The sequence below is a fragment of the Canis lupus genome, chromosome 17, assembly GCF_011100685.1.
Source record: "Canis lupus familiaris isolate Mischka breed German Shepherd chromosome 17, alternate assembly UU_Cfam_GSD_1.0, whole genome shotgun sequence".
Lineage (NCBI taxonomy): Eukaryota > Metazoa > Chordata > Mammalia > Carnivora > Canidae > Canis > Canis lupus.
The window spans coordinates 34,302,522-34,328,663 of record NC_049238.1 but is presented as its reverse complement, the minus strand read 5'-3'; the positions used below and the strand labels follow the sequence as shown (position 1 = coordinate 34,328,663).

The 26,142-nt window shown below is 39.2% G+C and overlaps 1 protein-coding gene across 3 annotated transcripts in view; it reads right to left on the bottom strand.

Moving 5' to 3' along the window:
- MTA3 (metastasis associated 1 family member 3) overlaps positions 1–25,788 on the bottom strand; it is a 174,042-nt gene extending 148,254 nt beyond the window's left edge. For all 3 annotated transcript variants that reach the window (XR_005372374.1, XM_038561356.1, XM_038561357.1), the window contains exons 1-3: positions 25,701–25,788; positions 23,968–24,035; positions 17,294–17,387 (exon numbers count right to left, since the gene is read on the bottom strand). Coding sequence is in view for 2 of the 3 variants with exons in the window: in XM_038561356.1 (XP_038417284.1) it covers positions 17,294–17,387; positions 23,968–24,035; positions 25,701–25,728 (190 nt within the window). In the remaining variant the exon portion in view is untranslated. The remainder of the gene's footprint in view (positions 1–17,293; positions 17,388–23,967; positions 24,036–25,700) is intronic.
- Positions 25,789–26,142: the final 354 nt, after the last annotated feature.

The following is a 26,142-nucleotide window of genomic DNA, read 5'->3' as shown; positions in this document are numbered from 1 at the left end:
CTTAAGAGTGTTTATTAGAGGGGCGCATGGCTGGCTCAGTCAGGAGTGCATGCAATGCTTGATCTCAGAGTTGTGAGTTCGAGCCCCATATTAGGTGTAGTTTACTTTAAAAAATATACTCAATTTAAACAAGGATTTACTAGAAAACAAGAAAGAAAACAAATGAACCCTTTCTTTCTCCTCACTCTTTCTCTTCCTCTTGGTATATAACAGAATCACTTTGCCAAGGTCCAGATGAAATTATATTAGGATTTTGACTGGGATTTCATTAACCTTATGGATATGGGAAAAACATTTACAACACTGAATAATATTTTAAAGAACCAGCTACTCATTTCATAATCTCTATATTTTCCATTTCAGTAATTGTTGCTTTTATATGTAATCCCTTTCTTCTTTTGGATTTTTTTCTCTTCTATCTTGAATGCCCGTCCTTAATAATTACTTGAAGTCATTTTTTTTAAGGTTTGCTTTGAAGTCTTTAAATTTTCTTTTAAGTGTCACTGTGGCCTCATGCTCCATGTTTTTAAGACATAGTACTTTTATTGTCAATATTTTGGAATCATTTGCAATTGAAGATTTTAAGATTTATTTATCTTTTTTATTTTAGAAAGAGAGTAAGTGTGTATGCAAGCAGGGGGAGGAGGAGAGGCAGATGGAGAAAGAATCTCAAGCAGATTCCCTGCTGAGTGAAGACCAGGACAAGTGACTGGGTCCCAGGACCCTGAAATCATGACCTGAGCTGAACAAGAGTCAAGACAAAACCAAATGAGCTACCTAGGTGTCTCACAACTAAAGACTTTATTGCTTTTAGCACAAAAGCTCTTATAATCATGTTTTTTAAATTTCTAAATTGGATACTAACCTGGCTTGTTACCTTTTATAGTTAATTATTTACTTTGCTGCCTAGTAGACAGAATGTTACTTGTGCATTCCTGCTTTTGGTACTTGTTAAAGGTTTTCTTTGTGCCTCATTTATAGATGAATGTTATGAATAACAGTCTATCTTTTAACAAGAGAACTTATCCCACTCACATTTTTGCCATTTGATATGTTTGGCCTCATTCTAAGCCACCTTATATTTACCTTATTGTTCTTGTTCCCTTTTCTCTTGAGTTGGGGTCTATTTGGGACCATTTTAATTTATCTATTAATCTAGTAACACAAGTGAAATAAAATCAAATAATTTATCTCTATCCTTCTATTGATTATCCTTAAACTAAGATACAGTTAATATGGTGAACTATCAAACATAATTGAACAATACCTATAATCTTCCCCTTCCCCCAAATATCAGACTTTTGAAACACATACACTTCCCTGCCCTATTTCTAATGCTCTGATAATACGAACCTTTGCTTTAAAGATTTATTTACTTAAAGAGAGTGTGAGCAAGTGGGGGGGAGGGGACAGAAGGAGAGAATCTCAAGCAGATCTATGCAGGGCTTACTCCCATGATCCATGAGATCATGACCTGAGCCAAAATCAATGATTCAAATGACTGAGCCACTCAGGTGCCCTGATAATACGAACTTTTATTCCTAAATTATTTATATCATATTTTATATATTGAAAAATACCTTTACTTGATTGCTCATACTGTTACTGAATTCTCAACTTAAATAAAATAACTTGCTCTTGGGAATCCCTGGGTGGCTCAGTGGTTTAGCGCCTGCCTTTGGCCCAGGGCATGATTCTGGAGTCCCGGGATCGAGTCCCACATCAGGCTCCTTGCATGGAGCCTGCTTCTCCCTCTGCCTGTGTCTCTACCTCTCTCTCTCTGTCTTTCATGAATAAATAAAATCTTAAAAAAAAAATAATAACTTGCTCTTTAGGACACCTGGGTGGCACAGCAGTTGAGTATCTGCCTTTGGCTCAGGTCGTGATGCCAGGGTCCTGGGATCGAGTCCGACAATGGGCTCGGCACAGGGAGCCTGCTTCTCTCTCTGCCTCTATCTCTCATGAATAAATAAATAAAATCTTTAAAAATAATAATAATTTAAAAAATAATAATAATAATAATAATAATTTGCTCTTCTACTATCTAAGAAATATGACCCTCATTCTTTTATTGGTAACTTTCTAAAAACTTAACAGGATCCTCAGTTTTTCTTTGGTGTTTTGAAATAAAGATTCTGTCTTTTTTCATCCAATCTAAAGATTCCTGTCCTTTAATTCTAGGGAAATGCTATTTTTAATAATTCCTTCCTGTCATTTATTTTCATTATTTAAATCCATCAATGTCTTTATCATTCAGCCATCCTAGTCATTTTTTCATTTCAACATGCATTTTTAACATCCCAAAACACTTTCCTATTCTGATTGTTCATTTATACCTGTATTTTGTAGGATCATTATCTATCTGCATAAATTTATATATACATAATAATTCACACATAAATGTCTATAAATTTTTTACTTTTCATAAATGTTCCAAAACTGGGGCTAGGGGCACCTGAGTGGCTCAGCTGGTTAAGTGTCTTGACTTTGGCTTGGGCAATGATCTTGGGGTTCTAGGATGGAGCCCGATGTCAGGCTTCCCATTCAGCAGGGAATCTGCTTCTCCCTCTGAACCTCACTCATGCTCTCTCTCTCTCTTTCTCTTTAATAAATAAATAAATAAAATATTTAAAAAAATACAAACGGGGGCCATAACTTACATATTTTTTTAATATATTTTTTTAATTTTATTTATTTATGATAGTCACATAGAGAGAGAGAGAGAGAGGGAGGCAGAGACACAGGCAGAGGGAGAAGCAGGCTCCATGCACCGGGAGCCCGACGTGGGATTCGATCCCGGGTCTCCAGGATCGCGCCCTGGGCCAAAGGCAGGCGCCAAACCGCTGCGCCACCCAGGGATCCCCATAACTTACATATTTATCTCATTATTTAATTCAACCATATTGTGTCATCTGTTTATGTTGATACATACATGTAAATCTATTTTCATTTAAATGGCTGAAAGGCATTCCAGAATATGTGCAGTAAACAAAGTTTGCTTAGTTCAGTACCCTATTGCTCGACACTTAGGTGTCTATTTTTTGCTATTACAAAGTCCATTTCCTTGTGTACTTGTCTATGATTAGTACCCAGTAATGGAAATAGTGAGTTTTAATTTTACTAGGTATTCAAAAATTCTCCCTTAAATTCTAGGTCAAGACAGTATCAATCTTAGTGCAATATAAATAACTTTAACTTTTTTATTGACTCAGCAGTTGAGTGTCTGCCTTTGGCTCAGGGTGTAATCCCAGAAACCTGGGATCGAGTCCCACATCAGGCTCCCTGCATGGAGCCTGTTTCTCCTCCCTCTGCCTGTGTTTCTGCCTCTCTCTGTGTGTCTCTCATGAATAAATAAAATATTTTTTTGAATAAATAAAATCTTTAAAAAGGCCATTTAAAATATATAGTACAATTTTCACAATAAAACAAAACAAAAAACAATTCCAAGATCAAGAGTCTCATGCTCTACCCACTAAGCCAACAAGGCTCCCCAAGAAATTTTTTTTTAATTTGTACATACCAAGTAACTTCCACGTTCCCAGCCTTATGGTGGATGTTAGCACATATATTCAGTACAAGAAAGACATAGTTTTTATTTTCCTATGATAATGAGTTTAGTGCAGTGGTTTTCAGTGGGTACTAGGCTACAACCTAAGGAGTCCTTTGGAAATGTGGGTCTGGGGGAAGGGAGGTGTGAAGACACCACAGTGGGAGGGAATGGTACAAAGATTTCATATATAAAAGAATGCTAGACATCAAATTCAACAACAACAACAAAATAAATGGGCAGAGGACTCAAAAGACATTTTTCAAAAGAAGACATACAGATGGCTAACAGACAAATGAAAATATGCTCAACATCACTCATCATCAGGAGATACAAAGCAAAACTACAATGAGATACCACCTCACACCTGTCAGAATAGCTAGTATCAAAAAGACAAAAAATAACAAGTGTTGGCAAAGATGTGGAGAAAAGGGAACCCTCATACACCACTGGTGGGAATGTAATTTGGTGCAGCCACTGTGGAAAACAGTATGGAGGCTCCTCAACAAATTAAAAATAGAAATATAAAAAATAATAATAAAAATTTAAAAAATAAAAATAGAAATATATATGATCTGGGACGCCTGGGTGGCTCAGTGGTTGAGTGTCTGTCTTTGGCTCAGGGCATGATCCCAGAGTCCCAGGATCAAGTCTCGCATCGGACTCCCCACAGGGAGCCTGCTTCTCCCTCTGCCTGTGTCTCTGCCTCACTCTCTCTCTCTGTGTCTCTCATTAATATATAAATCTTAAATATATATATATATGATCTAGTAATTCCACTACTGGGTACTTACTACCCCTATAAAGAAAAATACTAACTCAAAGAGAGATATGCAACCCTATGCTTATGCAGGATTATTTATGATAGCCAAATTATGGAAACAGCCCAAGTGTCTATTGATAGATGAATGGATAAAGATGCAGCATGCGTGCATGTATACACACACACACACACACACACACACACACACAGGATGTGCAACCCTATGCTTACTGCAGGATTATTTATGATAGCCAAATTATGGAGACAGCCCAAGTGTCTATTGATAGATGAATGGATAAAGATGCAGCATGCGTGCATGTATACACACACACACACACACACACACACAGGAATATTACACAGCCATAACAAAGAATGAAATATAAAAAAAAAAAATGAAATAAAAAAAACAAAAGAATGAAATCTTGCTTTGTGACAACATGGGTTAAAAAACAAAAGAATGAAATCTTGCTTTGTGACAACATGGGTTGAGTAGGGGGCATTATACTAAGTGAAATGACAAACACCATACAATTTTACTCACACATGCAATCTCAAAAGCAAAACAAAATGAACAAACAAACAAAAAACAGACTCATAAATACAAAGAGCTAGTGGCTGTCAGTATGGGACAATGGGCTAAATAGGTGAAGGGGATTAAGAACTACAAACTTACAGTTATAAAATAAATAAGTCACAGACCTAAAAAGTAGAGCATAGTCAATAATATTATAATAACACTGTATGGTCATAGATGGTAACTATACTTATCATGATGAGCATTACATAATGTAAAGCTCTGTTGAATCACTAAGTTGTACATGTGAAACTAATAAAAAAAAAAAAAAGGATGCTAGACAACCTATATACAGTATATAGCAGAACACAGTCCAGTACCAGAGAACTGATTCACATGATTTTCAATGTCCCTCTGACCATTTATACAAGTGAAAAACATGATTCTGTTACTGGAAACTAAAGTTAATCCCATTTTATATAAGAGAACAGAAATATTTTGGATGTGGTTTTAATAAAACTGCATTTTCTAGGAAGGCAGCTATCATATAAAAAGAGAAAATTCTACTTTGTTTTGTTCAGAATTTACCAAGAGCACCATTCTGAAAAGTCTCAACAAATATTAGAGTTCCCTAATATAACATTTCAGTCTAATCTGTGACTACTGCATTGCTAGCAATTTCATGAGTACACGTAGACGTTTCACAACTTCATTATGTCTTCCACTATAGTCATGCCCCAGAATTTACAAATATTGAAATATAGTACAAATGATATTATATTACGTATTATATTATATATTATCCCATTATACATTTTTTTATTTTATACTTCAGTTAGAACATAATGAGTTTTAGTTTTGTCTTTTACATAAGTTATATTGTCGATGAATTTCATTTCAGAATAAAAAAGAGGGCATTTTTCCTAACTTGTGCTCACTGTGGCCAAAAATTAAGTATGAGGAAAATATTCAGCATAAGGCATCAGTGCAAGATCATTTAATCTGTCAAAAGAAAATGAGGTTTACTTAAAGAAAACTAATAGTTCATTAAATACTTTTAGTAGGCAGTGATAAGCTTTGACAATGATCTTAAATTGTCTTGAAATTACACAAAATCAGAAAATCCATTATGATCCTGTTCCAGTTAACTACTGCAGAGTTATGAATCACCCCAAAACTTAATGACACAAACAAGAACTATTATATTTTGTTCACAAGTTCAGTGGGTAAGGAATTCAGCACAGCACAGCAATCTTGCCTTTGCTTCACAATGACCAGGGCTTTAAGAGGAACTCAAATGGCTGAGAGGATCAGTTGGTGGTTCCTTCAGTCACATGTGTGGCACCTGGGCTCTCAGCTAGCGCTGTCAACCATGGCACCTAAACATGGCCTCTCTATGTGACTTGGCCATCTTACAGTATGGTGGCTGAATTCCCCAGCAAGAATATCTTGAGAGCAAACATTCCAAGAGAACCAAGCAGAAGCTGCATAGCCTTTTATAACCTAGCCTTGGGAGTCACACAGCATTACTTCCACTATACTGTACTGATCACAACAAACTCGACTCCATCTAACAATGGAAGGAATGTCAAAGCACTTGGGCACCATATTTTAAAACCACTGCAGTTTGTTTTCAGCCAACCAAGATGCTAAAAAACAACTAGTAGCCTGGCTGTTCTTCAAACTTGTTCCCCTGCTAAAAATTTAAAGCTACAAACATCTGTATAAGCAAATATAATGAACAAGACACACGAAGACTTGAAAGATGATCAAGACCAGATTCCCAACATTAAAGAACAGTGAGCACTGAGAATATACAAACTGTGTGCTAAGGCCAGGAAAGGACAGAGCAGATGTATTCAAAACAATCAATTTCAGTACTTTTTTTTTTAAGATTTTATTTATCCATTCATGAGAGACCGAGAAAGAAGGAAGCAGAGACAGAGGGAGAAACAGAATTCCCTCGGAGTGGGGAGCTCCATATGGAACTTGATTCCAAGACCCCGGTATCACAACATGAGCCAAAGGCAGGTGTTTAACTTAGCCACCCAGGTACCCTGATTTTAGTACTTTAAAGTAACAACTGTGATTACTGGTTACAAATCTTTTAAAAAGAGGTACCAAGGGGCACCTCAATAGCTCAGTCAGTTGAGTGTCCAACTCCTGATTTTGGCTCAGGTCATAATCTTGGAGCCCTGGGACTGAGCCCTAAATAGGGCTTGCCTCCAGTGGGGAATCTGCTCCAGATCCTCTCCCTCTGCCCCTCCCCAACTCACTGTCTCTCCAAAATAAATGAATAAATCTTTTTAAAAAATAAATGAGGGATCCCTGGGTGGCGCAGCGGTTTGGCGCCTGCCTTTGGCCCAGGGCGCGATCCTGGAGACCCGGGATCGAATCCCACGTCGGGCTCCCGGTGCATGGAGCCCGCTTCTCCCTCTGCCTGTGTCTCTGCCTCTCTCTCTCTCTCTGTGACTATCATGAATAAATAAATAAAATCTTTAAAAAAAAAAAAATAAATAAATAAATAAATGAGGGATCCCTGGGTGGCGCAGTGGTTTAGCGCCTGCCTTTGGCCCAGGGCGCGATCCTGGAGACCTGGGATCGAATCCCACGTCGGGCTCCCGGTGCATGGAGCCTGCTTCTCCCTCTGCCTGTGTCTCTGCCTCTCCCTCTCTCTCTCCCTTTCTGTGACTATCATAAATAAAATAAATAAATAAATAAATAAGTAAGTAAATAAGTAAGTAAGTAAAAGGGGCATCTGGGTGGCTCAGTTGGTTAAGCCTCTGCTTTCAACTCAGGTCATAATCTCAGGGTCCTGGGATCAAGGCCTGAGTCGAGCTCCCTGCTCAAATGAGTGGGGGAGAGAGAGACAGAGTCAGAGAAAATGAGTGGGGTAGGGAGGGGTAGAGGGAGAAGCAGACTCCCCACTGAGCAGAGAGCCAGATGCTGGGTTCAATCCCAGGACCCCGATATCATGACTTGAGCTGAAGGCAGCTGTTTAACCAACTGAGCCACCTACGTGCCCCTAAATAAAAATCTTTAAAATATGAGATGCCTGGGTGGCTCAGCAGTTGAGCATCTGCCTTTGGCTCAGGGTGTGATCCCAGAGTTCCAGGATCGAGTCCCACCTCAGGCTCCTTGCGCGGAGCCTGCTTTTCTCCTGTCTCTGCCTCTGTGTCTCTCATGAATAAGTAAATAAAATCTTAAAAAAAAAAAAATCCTTAAATAAAAGAGATACCAATTATTTTATAAAATCCCAGTTAAGTCCAAAAATCCTATAAAATACAATAAACATTCTATATCTTTTTAATAATTATAAATCATGTACTACCTAAATCTTAAAAAAAAATAAAATTCCCAATATGCCCTTTGACACCAAAACATTTTATAAGAACATAATGACTCAGGGATCCCTGGGTGGCGCAGCGGTTTGGCGCCTGCCTTTGGCCCAGGGCGCGATCCTGGAGACCCGGGATCAAATCCCGCGTCGGGCTCCCAGTGCATGGAGCCTGCTTCTCCCTCTGCCTGTGTCTCTGCCTCTCTCTCTCTCTCTCTGTGCGACTATCATAAATAAATAAAAATTAAAAAAAAAAAAAAAAAAAGAACATAATGACTCAGACCAGGATACGATATAAGACCTGGATATAGGGCAGCCCCAGTGGCCCAGCGGTTTAGCGCCTCCTTCGGCTCAGGGTGTGATCCTGGGAACCCAGGATCGAGTCCCACGTCGGGCTCCCTACATGAGCCTGCTTCTCCCTCTGCCTGTCTCTCTGCCTGTCTCTGTGTGTCTCTCATGAATAAATAAATGGAATCTTTAAAAAAAAAAAAAAAAGGCCTGGATATAGAAGTCACTTCACTTTTTACCTATACCAAATCATAACCTAATTGATTAATAATATTGCCACATACTAAAATGTCTTACTACTTAAAATTTTAAGATCAAGTGTTCCTAGCTGGCTCAGTTGGAAGAGCATGTGACTTGGTCTCAGAGTTGTAAGTTCAAGTCCCACACTGGGTGTAGAGTTTACAAAAAAATTGTTAATTAATTAACTTAAAAGAAAAATGTCACACACAAAAAAGGAAGAAGAATGTCAGTACTACTTTCTGATTCTACTCAAAATAACACAAAAATGCCAGAATCATTAATAACTTAGTAAACAATAATATGAACAGGACTTAAGGTAGGCAGGATCAGTCTCTCCCCAATTCTCTACAGGAGTTAATTCTGGTTTTATAATTCTGAGTAGGAATAAATAAATCTTCCCATCTTCTTTCCTTTTTTCCTTCCACAAAGCTCCAAGTGTGTGCATGTTGTAGTGGAAACAGTGGCAAAAGAATGAACATTGTCAGAAAATAATTATTCTCACTCATCTCATTCTGCCTATGTCCCAACTTTAGCCCACAATAAGTGACACAATAACTCAAAAATTGGGAAGAAAATTCTAAGGAGGGATCCCTGGGTGGCGCAGAGGTTTAGCGCCTGCCTTTGGCCCAGGGCGCGATCCTGGAGACCCGGCATCAAATCCCACGTCGGGCTCCTGGTGCATGGAGCCTACTTCTCCCTCTGCCTGTGTCTCTGCCTCTCTCTCTCTCTCTGTGTGACTATCATAAATAAATTTTAAAAAAAAATTTAAAAAAAAAAATTCTAAGGAAAGAAGAGACCTGTAAGTATAGAAAACACTTTACTTTTTGCCTAACAGGTTAAATACAGAGGAAGGTGAAACAAAATTTAATTTTCTAAAGCTTTATATTTTTACTTAAAAATAAAATCTTGGGGATCCCTGGGTGGCGCAGCGGTTTGGCGCCTGCCTTTGGCCCAGGGCGCGATCCTGGAGACCCGGGATCGAATCCCACGTCAGGCTCCCGGTGCATGGAGCCTGCTTCTCCCTCTGCCTGTGTCTCTGCCTCTCTCTCTCTCTGTGTGACTATCATAAATAAATAAAAAATTTAAAAAAAAAATAAAAATAAAAATAAAATAAAATAAAATCTTAAAAAAGAAAAAGGGGTGGGGGTGGGGGGAACCTGGCTGGATCAGTTCAATAAAGCATGCGACTCTTGATCTTGGGCTTGTGAGTTTGAGCCCCACACTGGTTATAGAGATAGCTTGAAAAAAATTTTTTTTCTTTTTTTGAGAGAGAGAGAGAGAGAGAGAGATCACAATAGCGTGGGGCGTGGGAGGGGAGGGGCAGAGGGAGAAAAGAAAGAATCTTAAGCAGGCTCCACGCTGAATGTGGAGCTTCATCTGGGGCTCAACTGCACAACCCTGAGATCAAACCTGAGCCGAAATCAAGAGTTGGGTGCTTATCTAACTGAGCCACCCAGGCTCCCCTTAAAAACCCAAACTATTTAAATAAATAAATGAATAAAAACCAAAGCTTTACATTTTAGGAATCACAATATAAAAGTATACAATGTCGGGCAGCCCTGGTGGCGCAGCGGTTTAGCGCCGCCTGCAGCCAAGGGCGTGATCCTGGAGATCCTGGATTGAGTCCCACGTCAGGCTCTCTGCGTGGAGCCTGCTTCTCCCTCTGCCTGTGTCTCTGCCTCTCTCTCTCTCTGCATCTCTATGAATAAATAAAATAAAATCTTTAAAAATAATAATAATAAAATAAAATAAAAGTATACAATGTCAAAAAATATCTAAAACATGTAAAGGGCCATACAGAGTAGTGACGAAATCATTTTTTAAAATTTCATCAGTCCTGAGAATCATGCCCATCTGAAACTGGCATCTTTTCTTTAAGCCAAAATTCCATTTCTAATAGATTAAGAGAATCAAGATTGCTTTTAAAAACAAAGTATGGGGCCCTCTGGGTGGCTCAGTTGGTTGTCTGCCTTTGGCTCAGGTCAAGATCCCAGGGTCCTGGGATGGTGCCCCTCGTCAGGCCCCTTGCACAGCAGGGAGCGTGCTTCTCCCTCTCCCTATGCCTACTGTTCCCCCAGCTTGTGCTCTGTCAAATAAATAAATAAATAAAATCTTTTAAATAAATAAATACATACTTACATACATACAAAGCATAGGGGCACCTGGTTGGCTCAGTTAAGCATCTGCCTTTGGCTCAGGTCATGATCCCATGATCCTGGGATCCATCGAGCCCCATGTCAGGCTCTTTGCATTACTAAGACATTTCAAAATGACTCAAGAGCCAAATCAAACAAGCCCTCTGGCTAAAAGTGGAACAACTTTTGAGTTTCGGTAAGGACAATAATTGAGGAATGCCTGGGTGTCTCAGTCCAGTAAGTGTCCACCTTCACCTCAGGTCATGATCCTGGGGTCCTGGAATCGAGCCCTGCATAAGGGGCTGGCTCCCTGCTCAGTGACGAGTCTGCTTCTCCTTCTCCCTCTGCCCCTCACCTTGCTTGTGCTCTCTCTCCTGCACTCTCCTTCTCTCAAATAAATAAATAAAGTCTTTAAAAAATGGATAAAGAAAGGATAACTGATAAAAATATGAAATATGTCCAAATCCTTGAGTTCATAATGAAACTGATCTTTGGAGTATGCCAGGAACCATCTCATTATCTTTGAAAGCCGGTAAGAACTAATAAAAGGAAAAATCACATCAAGACTTTAACCTTCCTGAACCTAAAGATTAACTTGATAGCTGACATAGGGAATATTCTGGTCATAAAAATAGTCTATCCAGTAAATGAGGGGATAATAGAACTAAAAGCATAATTTTCACAACTTTAATGAGCTAAAAATCAAGGCAATCATCAATCAACAATGATAACATTACAAAAAGACAGCTTAAAAATTCTGTTTTTAAGAGCACCTGGCTGGCTCAGTCAGTAGAGCATGTGACTCTTAATCTCAGGGTTCTAAGCTTGAGCCCCACATTGGATGTAGAGATCACTAAAAAATAAAATCTTTTTTTTAAAAATTCTGTTTTTATTCTTTACTATAAAAGGCATTAGTAGGCAACATTGCAAAATCTGATTGAATCTATAGATTAGTGTACCATCATGCTTGGTTAGATAAGAAACTCCTTGTTTTTTAAAAGATATACCCTGAAGTATCTTTAGGAATTAGGGGAAATGTCTTGAACCTAGTTTCAAATGGCTCAAGACACTAATAAGTACATAGATATAATAGAGCAAACAGAATAAACTGTGAACATTTTGGGAATCTGGATGAAGAGCATATGAGATTTCTTGGTACTCTTTTTAATAATTTTTCTGTAAATCTAAAATCAGTTCATATTAAAATGTTAAGAGAGACAGGCAACAATACATTATGGATCTCATAGGAGAAGTATACAATACTACCTTCTAAAGTAATCTTGTACTCTCTACCCCACCCCTCCCTCCCAAAAAACCATGTGGATTTTTTTTAATTTACTGTTTTTTTTTTTAACCATGTGGATTTAGATCCTCTAGAATCTGAAACTAACTATCCATCTACAGAAAAACCATGGTAAAGAACACAATAGATATGCAATAAACAACTCCAGACCAAAGGAAATTATAGAATGAACAACCAGTTATCTTCAACAAAATATTAAGGGATAAGAGAAAGAGAATATGAATGAATTATCTGCACAAAAATTTGTACATGAGGGATCCCTGGGTGGCGCAGCGGTTTGGCGCCTGCCTTTGGCCCAGGGCGCGATCCTGGAGACCCAGGATCGAATCCCACATCGGGCTCCCGGTGCATGGAGCCTGCTTCTCCCTCTGCCTGTGTCTCTGCCTCTCTCTCTCTCTGTAACTATCATGAATAAATAAAAAAAAAAAAAAAAAAAAAAAATTTGTACATGAATGTTCGTAACAGCATTATTTGAAATAAATAGAAACAACCCAAATTGTCCATCAATTGAAGAATAAACAAAATGTATATCCACCCAATGGAATATCATTCAGCTATAAAATGTAATGAAGAAATTCAGGCAATAATATGAAAAAAACTTGAAAACATTATGATAAATCTTAAAAAGTCAGACACACAAATTATTATTATAAGGGGCACCTGACTGGCTCAGTTGGTAGAGCATGTGACTCCTAAACTCAGGGTTCTAAATTCAAGCCCCAGGTAGGGCATAGAGATTACTTAAAAAAAAAAAAAAAAAAAAAAAAAAAAAAAAAAAAACTGGGATGCCTGGATGGCTTAGGGATGCCTGGGTGGCTCAGCAGTTGAACATCTGCCTTTGACTCAGGGTGTGATCCCGGGGTCCAGGATCAAATCTTGCATCAAGTTCCTTGCAGGGAGCCTGCTTCTCCCTCTGCCCATGTCTCTGCCTCTCTCTCTCTGTGTCTCTCATGAATAAATAAATAAAATATTTAAAAAGAAAACAAAAACAAAAACCCCCATCTGTACATATTATATGATACCGTAATAGGAAATGTCCAGAACAGGCCAATATGTAGAGACAGAAAGTGTATTAGTGGCTTCCAGAGGCTGAGAGGAAGGTGGAATGAGAAGTAATTGGTTTCCTTTTGAGGTGGTGATAACATTTTGAAACTAAATAGTGTTAATACTTACACAGCTTTGTAGGCGTACTAAAAACCACTCAATTGTGCACTTCAAAAGAATAGATTTTTTGCTATGTGGATTATACATCAGTTAAAAAAAAATATATGGACAAGGAAAAAAAGAGAGACTTAAGAGTACTACTAACCAATCATAATCTATTATTTTGGGGATCCCTGGGTGGCGCAGCGGTTTGGCGCCTGCCTTTGGCCCAGGGCGCGATCCTGGAGACCCGGGATCGAATCCCACGTGGGGCTCCCAGTGCATGGAGCCTGCTTCTCCCTCTGCCTATGTCTCTGCCTCTCTCTCTCTCTGTGACTATCATAAATAAATAAAAATTAAAAAAAAAATTAATCTATTATTTGGATCTTGATTTAAACAAACTATAAAAAAGAAAAAATGTATAAAAGAAAAAAACATGAAAACTAAGTAGATATTTGATGATACTGTTTACAGAATCCTAAACGATCAAAGAATGCTAAACTGAGTAGGCTATAGATTGAGAAGAAGGCATTCACGTAGATACTAAGTACCTCCCCAAAACAACTTACTAAATACAAAGGGACACCACCTTGACCAAGTCATCAACCTAATATAACCAATATTAGGACAAATCCAATTATGTGCTTCCTAATACAATGCACTGAGAGGGACACAATATAACTTCCGTGGCATCCATACAAAGAAAACATAACCTGGAAAAACAAACAAACAAAAAACCATAATCTGAATATAATCATGAGGAAACATCAGACAAATAAAAATTGAGCCATATTCTACAAAATAACTGGCCTGTTTTCTTCAAAAATGTTAAGGTCAGAAAACAAAAAGAAAGACTAAGGAACTGGTTCCATATCAAGGAGACAAGACAATAAAATACAATGAGTCTGGATTTTATTCAAAACTAAGAAAAAATATACATAGCTATAAAGAATGCCACTGGTGCATGAAATCTGATTAAGGACTATGAATAATGGTTTTGTGTGAATATTAGGTTTCTGACTTATTTACTATACTGTGATTATATAAAACAATTTTCTTGCTTTTAGAAAAACACAGATGTCTCCAACTTAACTCTCAAATGATTCAGTTTATACATATAAAAAGAATGATAAAGTCAATAGGGCAAAATGTTAATTTGCTGAATCTGGGTAAAGAGTATATGGGAGTTCCCTGTATATTCTTGGCACTTTCTGTAAGTTCAAATGAAGCCCTATCTTTTAGAAATATATACTGAAATATGTACAGATGAAATGGTCAGATGTCTCTAATGAGCTTCAAAATAAGGGGACAAGAAGACTAGAGAGGGATTAATTGGCATTTATTCATAACTGTTACAGCAAAGTAATGGAAATATCAGGTGAATTATACTAGTCTCTGTACTTTAGAATATTTGAAATTTTCTGTAATAAAAAGTTTTAAAGGAGTCCATAATGGAAAGGTTTTTAAATGGAGAAACTAAGGCTCAGGAAAATTAAGTGGCAACCACATCCAGGAGTCCAGTTTTAAAATAAAGAAAAAAACATGACAAATGTTTTTTTGAGAGTCAAATATATGACTCTCTCTCTATTAATCCTCCCTCGAAACCTCTTTATATAGCAAGAACTATCCAAGCAATTTTATTTTTCCTACCTGAAATTTTGGTCAATACCAAACAAATACAGTAAGATACTTCTGACCCCACCATATCTAAAAATATAGTTACCTTTGAGAATAAACTCAATAAATAATGGCAGAAACTGGCAAATGTTGACAGAAGTTATCTACCCAAGAGGTGATATACAAATTGCTGAAGAGATAGAAAAAAAAACTGACATTTATTAAGCACCTATCTATGAACTTAGGTCATTTAATTCTCCCATCAATGGTGGCATAATTTTTTCCCTTAATTTTTTCTAATTGTGGTAAAACATATATAATACAAAGTAAAGTGATTTTTTTCAATCCCATTTTACACATAAGGAAAATGGAAATGAGCAAGAAATTAAGAAATTTTCCCAAGACCAGCAGCAGCTAGAAAAGTGGAATCTGAACCCAGGTCTTTCTCTAAACTATATGATTGCCATTATATAAATTGACTAACTTTTAAATCTCTTAAATTTGGTTTCTAAGAGTCAATACTAAGAGCCTAATCAATTCTGATTTTCTACATCCACAAGCCTAAAATAGCACCAAAATATAGCCCTCCGTGAATAGTCAGCAGATCCCCTAACAACCTTTATACCATACTACTTTTGCAGCAACTTTGGAAGCTGTATTAGAAGCTAAATTAAATCCAAAAGTATATGAATTGAGATATTTTATCTTTCTTTTCTTTTCTTTATTAAAGATTTTATTTATTTGACAGAGAGATTGCAAGACAGCACAAGCAGGGGGAGTGGCAGAGGAAGGAGGAGAAGTAGAATCCCTGCTGGACAGGGAGCCTGACATGGGGCTCGATCCCAGGACCCTGGGATCATGACCTGAGCCATAGGCAGACACTTAAACCAACTGAGCCACCCAGGCACCCCTTTATCTTTCTTAAGCTTATTTTGTAAATGGTAAATGAAATCCAAATAATTTTGCAGAGCCACTCTAATAACACACTGAATTCATAGATTTTTAGCTACAGTTAAAATAACTGATTAGAGTGATATTTTAAAAAGCAGTATTTTGGTCTCATACAGGAGGGACAATATAAATGTCCTAAATCTATCAATACATAATTTATAAATATTATAGAACTTGTATCGTCCTTTATTTATATATATGTATACATACACACACACACACACACACACACACTCACACACAAAATTTTAAAACACTATTAAAAAAAATTTAAAAATAAAAAAAAAATAAAACACTATTAACTACAAGGGTGCCTCAGTGGCTCAGTGGATTAACCATCCAACTCCTGCTTTCAGCTCACATCATGGTTTCAGGGTCCTGGTATCAAGCTCCAACCTCAGCATGGAATTGGCTTGGGATTCTCTCTCCCTCTCCCTCTGCCCCTGCCCTGCATCCCACGCTCTCTCTCTCCCTCTCTAAAATAAATAAATAAAATCTTAAAAAAAAAAAAAAAAACACCATGAACTATAGCAGAAAATACAGTAGGAATTTGACTTATGTGACAACCAATCTGCCTGATTAAACCAGTGACACAGTGGTGAAATGATTATCAGGCAGATACAGAACAAATCTGTGTACACGATAGCCTCCCTTACCAAAACACTTAAAAAGCTTGAGGACCCCCAAGACCAGAGCATTACAGATCAGTGTCAAACTGTAAAACACACATACATATGGTTCTAGTCTCATATATTTTGTAGGCTGAAAATGGCTTTCAAAATAAAGAACTTATATTTCATATATTTCTTCTTTCTTAAAATTTAAATCACTTTTTTTTTTATGATTCTGTTTGTTATTTTAAAAATCAAAGAGGTAGAGCACCTGAATGTCCAAGTTGTTGATTGGGGGGAAAACATACAATAAAGATTAAATCCAAAATAAGGGCTCAGAGTTGCTATCTACAGGAGTTCACCATATCTCAATCACTTTGTACTTCTTTTTCTGGCAAACCTTTTTCCATACGTGTCTAAAACTATATACATATAATAAATAATCAAAAGTTTTAAAATTGTAAATATTACCCAGCTGCTTTAGAGGGGAAAAAAAAATATCCTCCAAAATATCAACAAAGTATAAATGTCCTCATATTCAAATCCTTTCAAAACCACCACTGAAAACTACAGATGATAAAACACTGCCCTGATCATCTGCAGAAGCCTACTTGCAAAGAGTTCTATTTCAATGTATTGACTAATATACACGTGATGCAACTAAGAAAATATATACTAAAACCAAGTACCACCCAAAAAAATTACTCCCATCTAAACTAAGAGGAAGACAAATGTGAAAGCAAAAAGCTACAGGCAACAAAAAGTATTTTTCCTCCTATCATGGAAAACAAAAACCTTAAAACGTTTTTTAATTTTCAAAAAAAAAAAAAAGACAACTTACTAGCATGCTTGTCTGCAAGCATTATAAGCGTGTTGGAAATATCTCTTCGTCTATAAAAGCACACTACTTTTGCTTCCACGTTGCCAGTTGCAGTCTAAGAAATAAGAAAAATAAAAGTTATTTGTACTGAATAGTAGATTCAAATAGTTTATAAAACAAAACTAAATACAATATAACTGTAAAAACACTCTCATTTATACTGTGCCAACCGCAACTGCAGGATAATCAGAGAGCTAAAAAATTCAAATGAGGATGAGCAGCATTTGCAATGGTTCCAAGTGAAACTGAAATGTCAAACATACAATAACTTACTAGCATCAATTAAACTAAAGTGATCAGATCACTTTAATGAGCCAGAGAGTGAAATCTGATTAGCCAGCCTTGAGAAATTAATCCCCCAAATTTTAAAAGCCACAATGTAACTTATTTAAAACAGTTAAACATATCTCCTCCAAACCCACTCCCAGAAGCATAGGCTGAGTAAAATCATGCTTGCTTGCTCTCTCTCCTCAACACTTCCAAAATGTTTGACTGATGGTGAACCTCTGTGAATTTGGGCAGCCATCACCCATTAGAATGGAGCAGACGACTTGGAAAAGCATTCTCCAGCCCAGGTAAATCTATAAATCTGTAATAGTCAATATTCTCAGTAGTAGTTATTTTACATTCACATGTGAAAGTATTAAAACCTCTGAGTTATGAACACTAAAGCTCTTATTTATTTTGACTCCGGTCTAGAATACAACCAATATTAAGTTAGGTTGTAATTTACTGCAGCTGGGGCTCAGGATCCTACTCTCCTTTCCTCATGAATTCTGAGAATTTTCAAGGTCAATCATTCATTACAAAGTTCCTTCTAAAAACACATAAATAGATTACAGTAAAATCCTACTGTGATTTCCAATTTCAAAAAAATTTGAGAACAAATTTTCAGAATTTCTCTGGGCTTACATATTCGGACATAAAGAAATAATATACGTTGCAGTAAATGTGTCGATTTTATGAAGTTCAGCAGCAGTATTTTAGAGTGAGAAATAGTCATGGGGAAATATTGCCCCTTTGAATTGAAATCATATTAAATCCTAACCAAAGTGCTTCTGTATTTCACAATGCTGTGATCAAATACATCCTCCAGAAATAATGATCCAGCAATCTAATAAATGAACAGGCCAATATTTCTTGTAAATAAAATCTATCAATGCCTACAATTACAAGCTCTTTATCAGTTTTGTCTTAAGACAAAAGCATGTTCGAAACCCAAAGCAAGCATTTAAAGGCATATTTTTTCTGCCTCTCTAGTGAATTCCTCCATTAGGAATACTCTACAAAACTAATTAAATTCTTATTTAAACCTGCTTGAGGTGGAGCAACATAGTTCAAAATAGTCTCTTCTGAACGATGCATACACTTGGCTATTGGGTAGTTAATAACTACAGTACTCCTCTTCCTCTATACAAATACACCCTTTCAAGCATGCCTCTAAAGTTAAGCTACTCAAACTGTGGTCCAAGGCCCGGTGTACAACTGTTGCTGTGTAATCAAATGAGAACAGAGACTGAGTGTATGTTAGAGCATTTAGTAGTTAATTTTAATCTATTGAACCTAATAATGAAAAACGAAAGCCTGTGTTTTTATATGTCTATTTTAAATTTCATTTTTCTACTTTTTAAAAAATTTTATTTATTTTTTTTTCTTTTTAAAAAATTTTATAAAAGTATCTGAGATAGTGAACATTCTTAAAAATCTTTCACTACATATAGTTTCACCTCTAAAGGTTAGGAGCTCCTGACTGGCTCAGTCAGTAGAGCATGCAACTCTTGATCTCAGGGCTGTAAATTCAAGCCCCACACTGGATGTAGAGATTACTTAAATATAAAATCTTAAAAGGGGGGCCTGGGTGGCGCAGTTAAGTGGCTGGTTTCAGGGTTGTGAGATCATGTGTCAAGCTCCAAGTCTGCTGGCAATTGTCTCTCCCTCTGCCCCACCCAAAGACACACGTGCATGCTCTCTCTATCAAATAAATAAATCTTTAAAATAAAAAAGCAGCCACAATGGACATTAATTTCTTTGCTGTGTTCTTTTCTCTACTTAGGTTGCAGCCTCTTAAATCCCTATTCTGTGAAGCACAGTTACTAAAACATCCTCCAGCGATAAGGGGCTTTTCTTTAAGCTCTAAATTCATTTTAGTCAACTTCATATTCATGTCTGTTTCTATCTCAGACTTAGAAGTACACTATTAAAACAAAAACAAAACAAAAAACCCAACACACACACACACACACTTCCATTTCAGAAAGTCTGTGGTTTGTCTAAAATAAAGAACAAATGAAAAGGGATTTTCCAGGATGCCAGGGTGGCTCAGCGGCTGAGCGTCTGCCTTTGGTTCATGGTGTGATCCCAGGGTCCTGGGATCGAGTCCCACATCAGACTCCCCGTGGGGAGCCTGCTTCTCCCTCTGCCTGCGTCTCTGCCTCTGTGTGTCTCTCATGAATAAATAAAATTTATTTATTTTATTTAAAGGAAAAGGGACTTTCCTTTCCCAATTTCTGTCTTTATTCCCAAGAGAATCCAAATGGCAGGAGGGGTCTTGGCTTTTATGAGGGAATCTCCTGAAATTATGTGCAAATTCTTCTATGTGCAAATTCTTCTATGTGCAAATGTAGATGGAGGCAGAGGGTGTCATCAGACACTCAAAGAAATTAGTGACTCCCCTCTCCTCATTCAAAAGCCGCAAGACTCGGGATCCCTGGGTGGCGCAGCGGTTTGGCGCCTGCCTTTGGCCCAGGGCGCGATCCTGGAGACCCGGGATCGAATCCCACATCAGGCTCCCGGTGCATGGAGCCTGCTTCTCCCTCTGCCTGTGTCTCTGCCTCTCTCTCTCTGTCTCTCTGTGACTATCACAAATAAATAAAAATTAAAAAAAAAAAAAAAAAAAAAAAAAAAAGCCGCAAGACTCGAAACAGTAAAATGAATCTCAGAGCAAGTCAGATAGCTAATAAAATATACAGAATATGAAGGTACACAACAAATTATACAACATATGCAACAAAACCAAAAGAAATAGCAAGTAATATGCCAATTTTTCTGCAAACTGAACTTACAAAACCTCATGAGACTATACCATTATAATGTGCACATAGCTCTCTCACCATGCATGCAAACATAATCTTTTTTTTTTTTTTTTTTTTTTTTTTTTTTTTTTTTTTTTTTTTTTTTTTTTTAAACATAATCTTTAGAAGTAAAAGGAGGGGTGCCTGGGTGGCTCAGTGGTTGAGCAGCTGCCTTTGGCTCCAGTAGTGATCCTGGAGTCCCCGCAGGGAGCCTGCTTCTCCCTCTGCCTATGTTTCTGCCTCTGTCTGTCTCTCATGAATAAATAAATGAAATCTTAAAAAAAAAAAAAAAAAAAAAAAGGTAGGAGCAACACCCAACCTAGACAATGACTAAATAAAATTTACCAAAAGTTGTTTTCATAATTTTAAATCTTATATTCGTCCTCCAGAAAATAATCTTCACAATATCTGTGTACAAATTAGGAGAGAGGAAAAAAGGGAACATAAGATAATCAACATTGAACTGTGTTCATGGACTGATAATTATTTTTGCACCTAAAAGTTCCTGAAACTTTAAGGAAAAAAAATTGAGACAAAAATCTATTATCAGAAACATCTGGCTGCCTCAGTTGGTGGAATGTGCAACTCTTGATCTCGGGCTTAGGAGTCTGAGCCCCATGTTTGATGTAGAGACTACTTAAAAATAAAATCTTTAAAAATAATCTGGAGCACCTCAGTGGTGCAGTCAGTTAAACATCTGCCTAAGGCTCAGGTCATGATCCTAGGATCCTGGGATGGAGCTCCGCATGGGGGTGGGGGGGCGGTCCCTGCTTGGCGGGGAGCCTGCTTCTCCCTTTCCTTCTGCCTGCTGCTCCCCCTGCTTGTGCTGTCAAATAAATAAAATCTTTTTTTAAAAATTATTACTGTAATTTAAAAAAAATTACTGTAGTCCAGCTTTCAAATTGAACAAGTAATATTTCAAATAGGATTTTTTTTAAAAATCAGAAACCATTCTATAAAAGTGAATTGTCTATAACAATGGTGATTGACAGCTTATCCTAAGAATTTTGTTACAAAAACACATTCTATTCAGAAGATAATTAATAGGGGCCCTAGGCTCCTGGCTGATTCAGATGGTCGAGCATAATTGACTTTAGATTTCAGAGTCTTTTGATCTCAGGGTCCTTAGTTCGAGCCCGACACTGGGTGTAGAGATTATTAAAATATATAAATAAACTTCAAGAAGATAGTTAATGAGATAGGTTAATGTTCCTTTTTTTCTTTCATTTTTTTATTTAAGTAATGTCTACACCTAACATGTGGCTTAAACGCTGGACCCCAAAATCAAGTCATATGCTCTACCGACTAAGCCAGACAGGTACCCCGAGGTTAATGTCCTTTCTTATCCTGGTTTATCAATTAGAGTATAAAGGTGTTCTTAAATTCATTATTTGGATTTTCCATCATGTTAACTTTCCCCATTTTGCCAGCTTGACCTCTGATCCCTCAGGGCCTTTATGTGGAACGCTAGTGTGGCATCTCTCCCATGGCTACCTCTTTCTCATCCTTTAGGCTTAAACTTCAATGTCTTTTTTTTTTTTTAATATTTTATTTATTTATTAATGAGAGACACACAGAGAGAGAGAGAGAGGCAGAGACACAAGCAGAGAGAGAAGCTGGCTCCATGCTGGGAGCCTAATGTGGGACTCAATCCCAGGACCCCAGGAACACTCCCTGCGACGAAGGCAAGCACTCAACTACTGAGCCACCCAGGCGTCCCCAACTTCAATGTCCTTAAAATCCTTTCCTTTTCTATCCAAAAGAAGTGACTTCTGTTATTCCCTATGTTAAGGCTCTTGTTTAACGTCAGACGTGTGAGAAATTCATTAATTCAATAAATATTTACTGAATGCCTTAACTATGTGCCAGTCTCTTACTCTAAGGCACTTGGGATGCATTAGTGAACAGAAAAGATCACTACACACAGAGCTTACATTCTAGTCCGGGAAAACAGACAATGAAAACAAACACAATAATTAACTATATTTGAAAGTGATAAATAATATGGAAAAGAGCAAGGTAGAGCAAGGTACAGGGAATTAGAAACAACTTGGTGGGGTGGTCCTGAGGTACGTGTATGTGAAAACAGCAAAGAGTCTACTGTCTTTGGAGCTAAATGAACAAGGCAGAGAGCAGTAAGAGTGGAGGTCAGAGGGATAGGGAGCAGCCAGAGAATATGTTTCATAGGCCAACACTTCTCTTTGTATCCTAATTAATTTTCTAAATAAACTCATAAACAGTTTCAAGTTGCCTACACTCTTACACATCACTAAAATAAAAGAGAAGATCAGAATGAGGGCAGCCCAGGTGGCTCAGCAGTTTAGCGCCGCCTTCAACACAGGGCCTGATCCTGGAGACCGGGGATCAAGTCCTGCGTCAGGCTCCCTGCATGGGCCTGCTTCTCCTCTGCCTGTGTCTCTGCTTCTGTGTGTGTGTGTGTGTGTGTGTGTGTGTGTGTGTGTCTCATGGAGAAATAAAATCTTTAAAAAAAAAAAAAGATCAAAATGACACCCCAACTGTTCCCACCAACAGACTGATCTAATCCTGAGGTCATTTTCTTCATTTGATGGTGGTGGTCTCAACTACAACAGAATTTTTATAGATGTAAGGTCCATGGGGATGTCTCCAGAAGCAAACCAAGATCTCAGGGTTCATAAACCAGAAATGCCCTAAACCAAATCTTACATCCTGGGACTCAGAACTTCCCCAGTCTCTAGAAGGTACTTTGGAGGAAAGGTATTAGCAAGACAGCTTCCGACATTTTAACACTATGAACTCTCATAAGTAAAACAAATAATCTTCAAAGTTGGTTTGGAGGAAACCAGAGCACCATTAGTAATCCATGGTTCATATAGTTTATGGCTTTTCATATGCTACCATTATAATAAGCTCACCTATTGCAAACAGTCACAAAGCTTCTGCTGTCAGGCCTAAAGTAGGAAGCTACTTTACATTATAACAAAACTGTATTCTTATTAGTTGACCTAGTCCAAAATTTTACAAATTCGCTTCAATACTACATTTCCTAGCTTCCTCTTTCTAAAGCTGAAAGAGGAAAAAATAATTCCCTGAAAGAAATACAATTATGACTCTAAATATAAAAAGGGACAGTTACAAGAGTGACCTGCTCCGAGAAGATCTGAGCAACGTGAAGAAATCTGCAGATTTTTTTTTTTAAGATTTTATTTATTTATTCATGAGAGACACACAGACAGGCAGAGATGTAGGCAGAGGGAGAAGCAGGCTCCATGCAGGAAGCACGATGTGGGACTTGATCCTGGGACTCTGGGATCACGCCCCGAGCCAAAGGCAGATGCTCAACCACTGAGCCCAGGCATCCCAGAAATCTGCAGATGTTAAATATTCAGTAACATTTAATATCATAGGTAATTATAAAAGCAAAAGAATATTCAGAATCCTGCATAACTCTCTAATCTTCAATCTCTAGTTTCAAAGAGTCCAGGACTGAAAGTAAAATCACCTCTTATGCCCTTTACCTAATTACTCGTCAATGGAAAACAATTTTTTTTTAATATTAGAATCAAGAACACTTAGCGTTTATACCTTGTTGAGTTCTTCTATCCTTCTGATTAGGTACGGGTTACTGGAGGAATTCTCAAAGTAGACATAATCTGTAATTAAAGGAAGTAAAGACCTTAATCTTTTCAACAGAAAGTTCACATTTGTCAATCTATGACTTTCTATATTAGGCAATGCACATTCAAAATGAAGCACATAATTCATTCCCGGTTAAAAGCAAATTTAGCAATACAACCTTAATATATTTTCTCATGCCTACTATTCACAGACCCTTATTTTCCTGAAATTTTCATTTAACAATTAATGTTTTATCAAGCTCTCTGAGCCTTTCATGCCACACATCACTTCTTTAATAATAAACAAAAAGACTCCTCATCACCGAGTAGTCAGGGCTGACTAAACATGTGTCTTTCATGCTATAACTGCTTCCACATCTTTCCCCTCCAATCCAATTTACCCTGGAGTATGCTTCTCACATAAAACTATTGACCTAAGACAAATTCAGAGCATCTTGAAAAGCTTAGCAGCCCAAAGTACATTTCAATCACCAACTTAAAAAAAAAAAAAAATCAGGTGAGCAGAATAGGTAAGAGGAAGCACACTGACAAACTTCCACAGCTCTATCTGGGATGATTGGGGGGGGGGGGGGGGGCATGAAAGGGGATTCCCTTTCTGAGAGACAGAGCTCTCTGGAGATGGTTATCAGGATTTTGTTATGCTCTTTACCATATTTAATACAGATCCATTTGGGGTCTTGTTATAAAAAAAAAAATCACCGCAGGCTTTCAATAAAAAAGATAAAAATTTTCAAGTGTGGCTTTTCCTCTCCTGTAATAGGCTCACTGGAAACTTCCCACTGTGTGTTTATTTGAAAGGCTGGGCTGCATTGTTATTGTCTATCTTAGTGGCTCTTTCCGTCGTCTCTCTTCTGCAAAGTGGCCTCATTTGGCCAGGCCATTCCCACTACCATCCATCAGGAGCTCAGCTAATGAGCAGAGAAGACCAAGTCTCACACACAAACACGCCACTTATCTGAATTATTATTCTACCAAGAAAGAGGGAGGAGGGCGTCGTGAGTAGGGAGAAAGTTTGTTTGACCTTATTTCTCTTTTCTGCAGAGGGCTGAGAAGGCAGTCACCAGAGCAAACGTCCGGGCAGAGCTCAACTCCCCACCTCTGGCCGCGGTGCCCTGGCCCCACTACGCCCCATCTTGGGGGGGCTGGGCAAGAAACGGGAGGGGGGAGTGAGGAAGGAGAGGTGAAGGGCCCTATCCCCGCCAACAGGCCTGTCCAGCTGTGCCTGGCTGAGCCCCCATCGCCCCCACCCCCCGCTCCCAACTGAAGGGGTGAAGGAGTAGAGCGGGGGGGCGTCCCCCCATCCTCTCCAACCCCCCCACTGCCTGGAAGCCACGCAGGGAAAGAGCACCCCACTGGGGGCTCGACGGCCGACACCCAATGGGGGCGTCTCGGAGGGGGGCAGCTGAGAATTCACACCCCCAAGTACAGGCCCGGCCGGCCCTAGAAAACTGAGCGGGGGTGCGAGCGAGGGGGAAGGTGGGCGCCGGCCCCCGGCGGGCCACGGCCGGGGGAGGGGCGGGTGGCGCGGGTGGCGCGGGTGGGGAGCCCCGGCCCCTCCTGCGGGCCCCGGCGCCCCTGCCCCCCGCGCCCGCGGCCCCCGGCGGTTAGGGTGAACTCGCCCCGACCCCCCACTCCCGGAGCCCGCTCCCAGACGGGCCGGGTCGGGCCGAGCCTTCCTACCTCCGACCCGGTACATGTTGGCCGCCATGTCCGCCCGCCCGCCCGCGGAGCCCGAGCCGAGCCCCGCCCGCCGCGCCGCGCCGCCGCCGCCTCAGCCTCGGCCGCCTCAGCCTCGGCCGCCGCCGCCGCCGCCGCCGCCGCCGCCGCCTCGCCGCGGGGGGGAGGGGAGGGAGGCACCGAGGGGAGGGGAGGGGGAAGCGAAGGGGAGGGGACGCCGCGGGGTGGGGGCAGGTTCCCGCCCCCAGCGACGGGCCAGCCGGGCCGAGCGGGCCGGGCCGGGCCGGGCCGGGGGAGGTCGCTGCGGGGCCCGCGGGGACCTGGGGAGGCGGCGGCTTGGGGGCCCTCGCCGGAGGTGGGCGACCCCAGGGCAAGGGTCGTGGCCGAAGCGGAGGCCTGCAGTGGCAAATGCGGACCTGGAGCGGTGGGAGAATTGGGGTGGGGG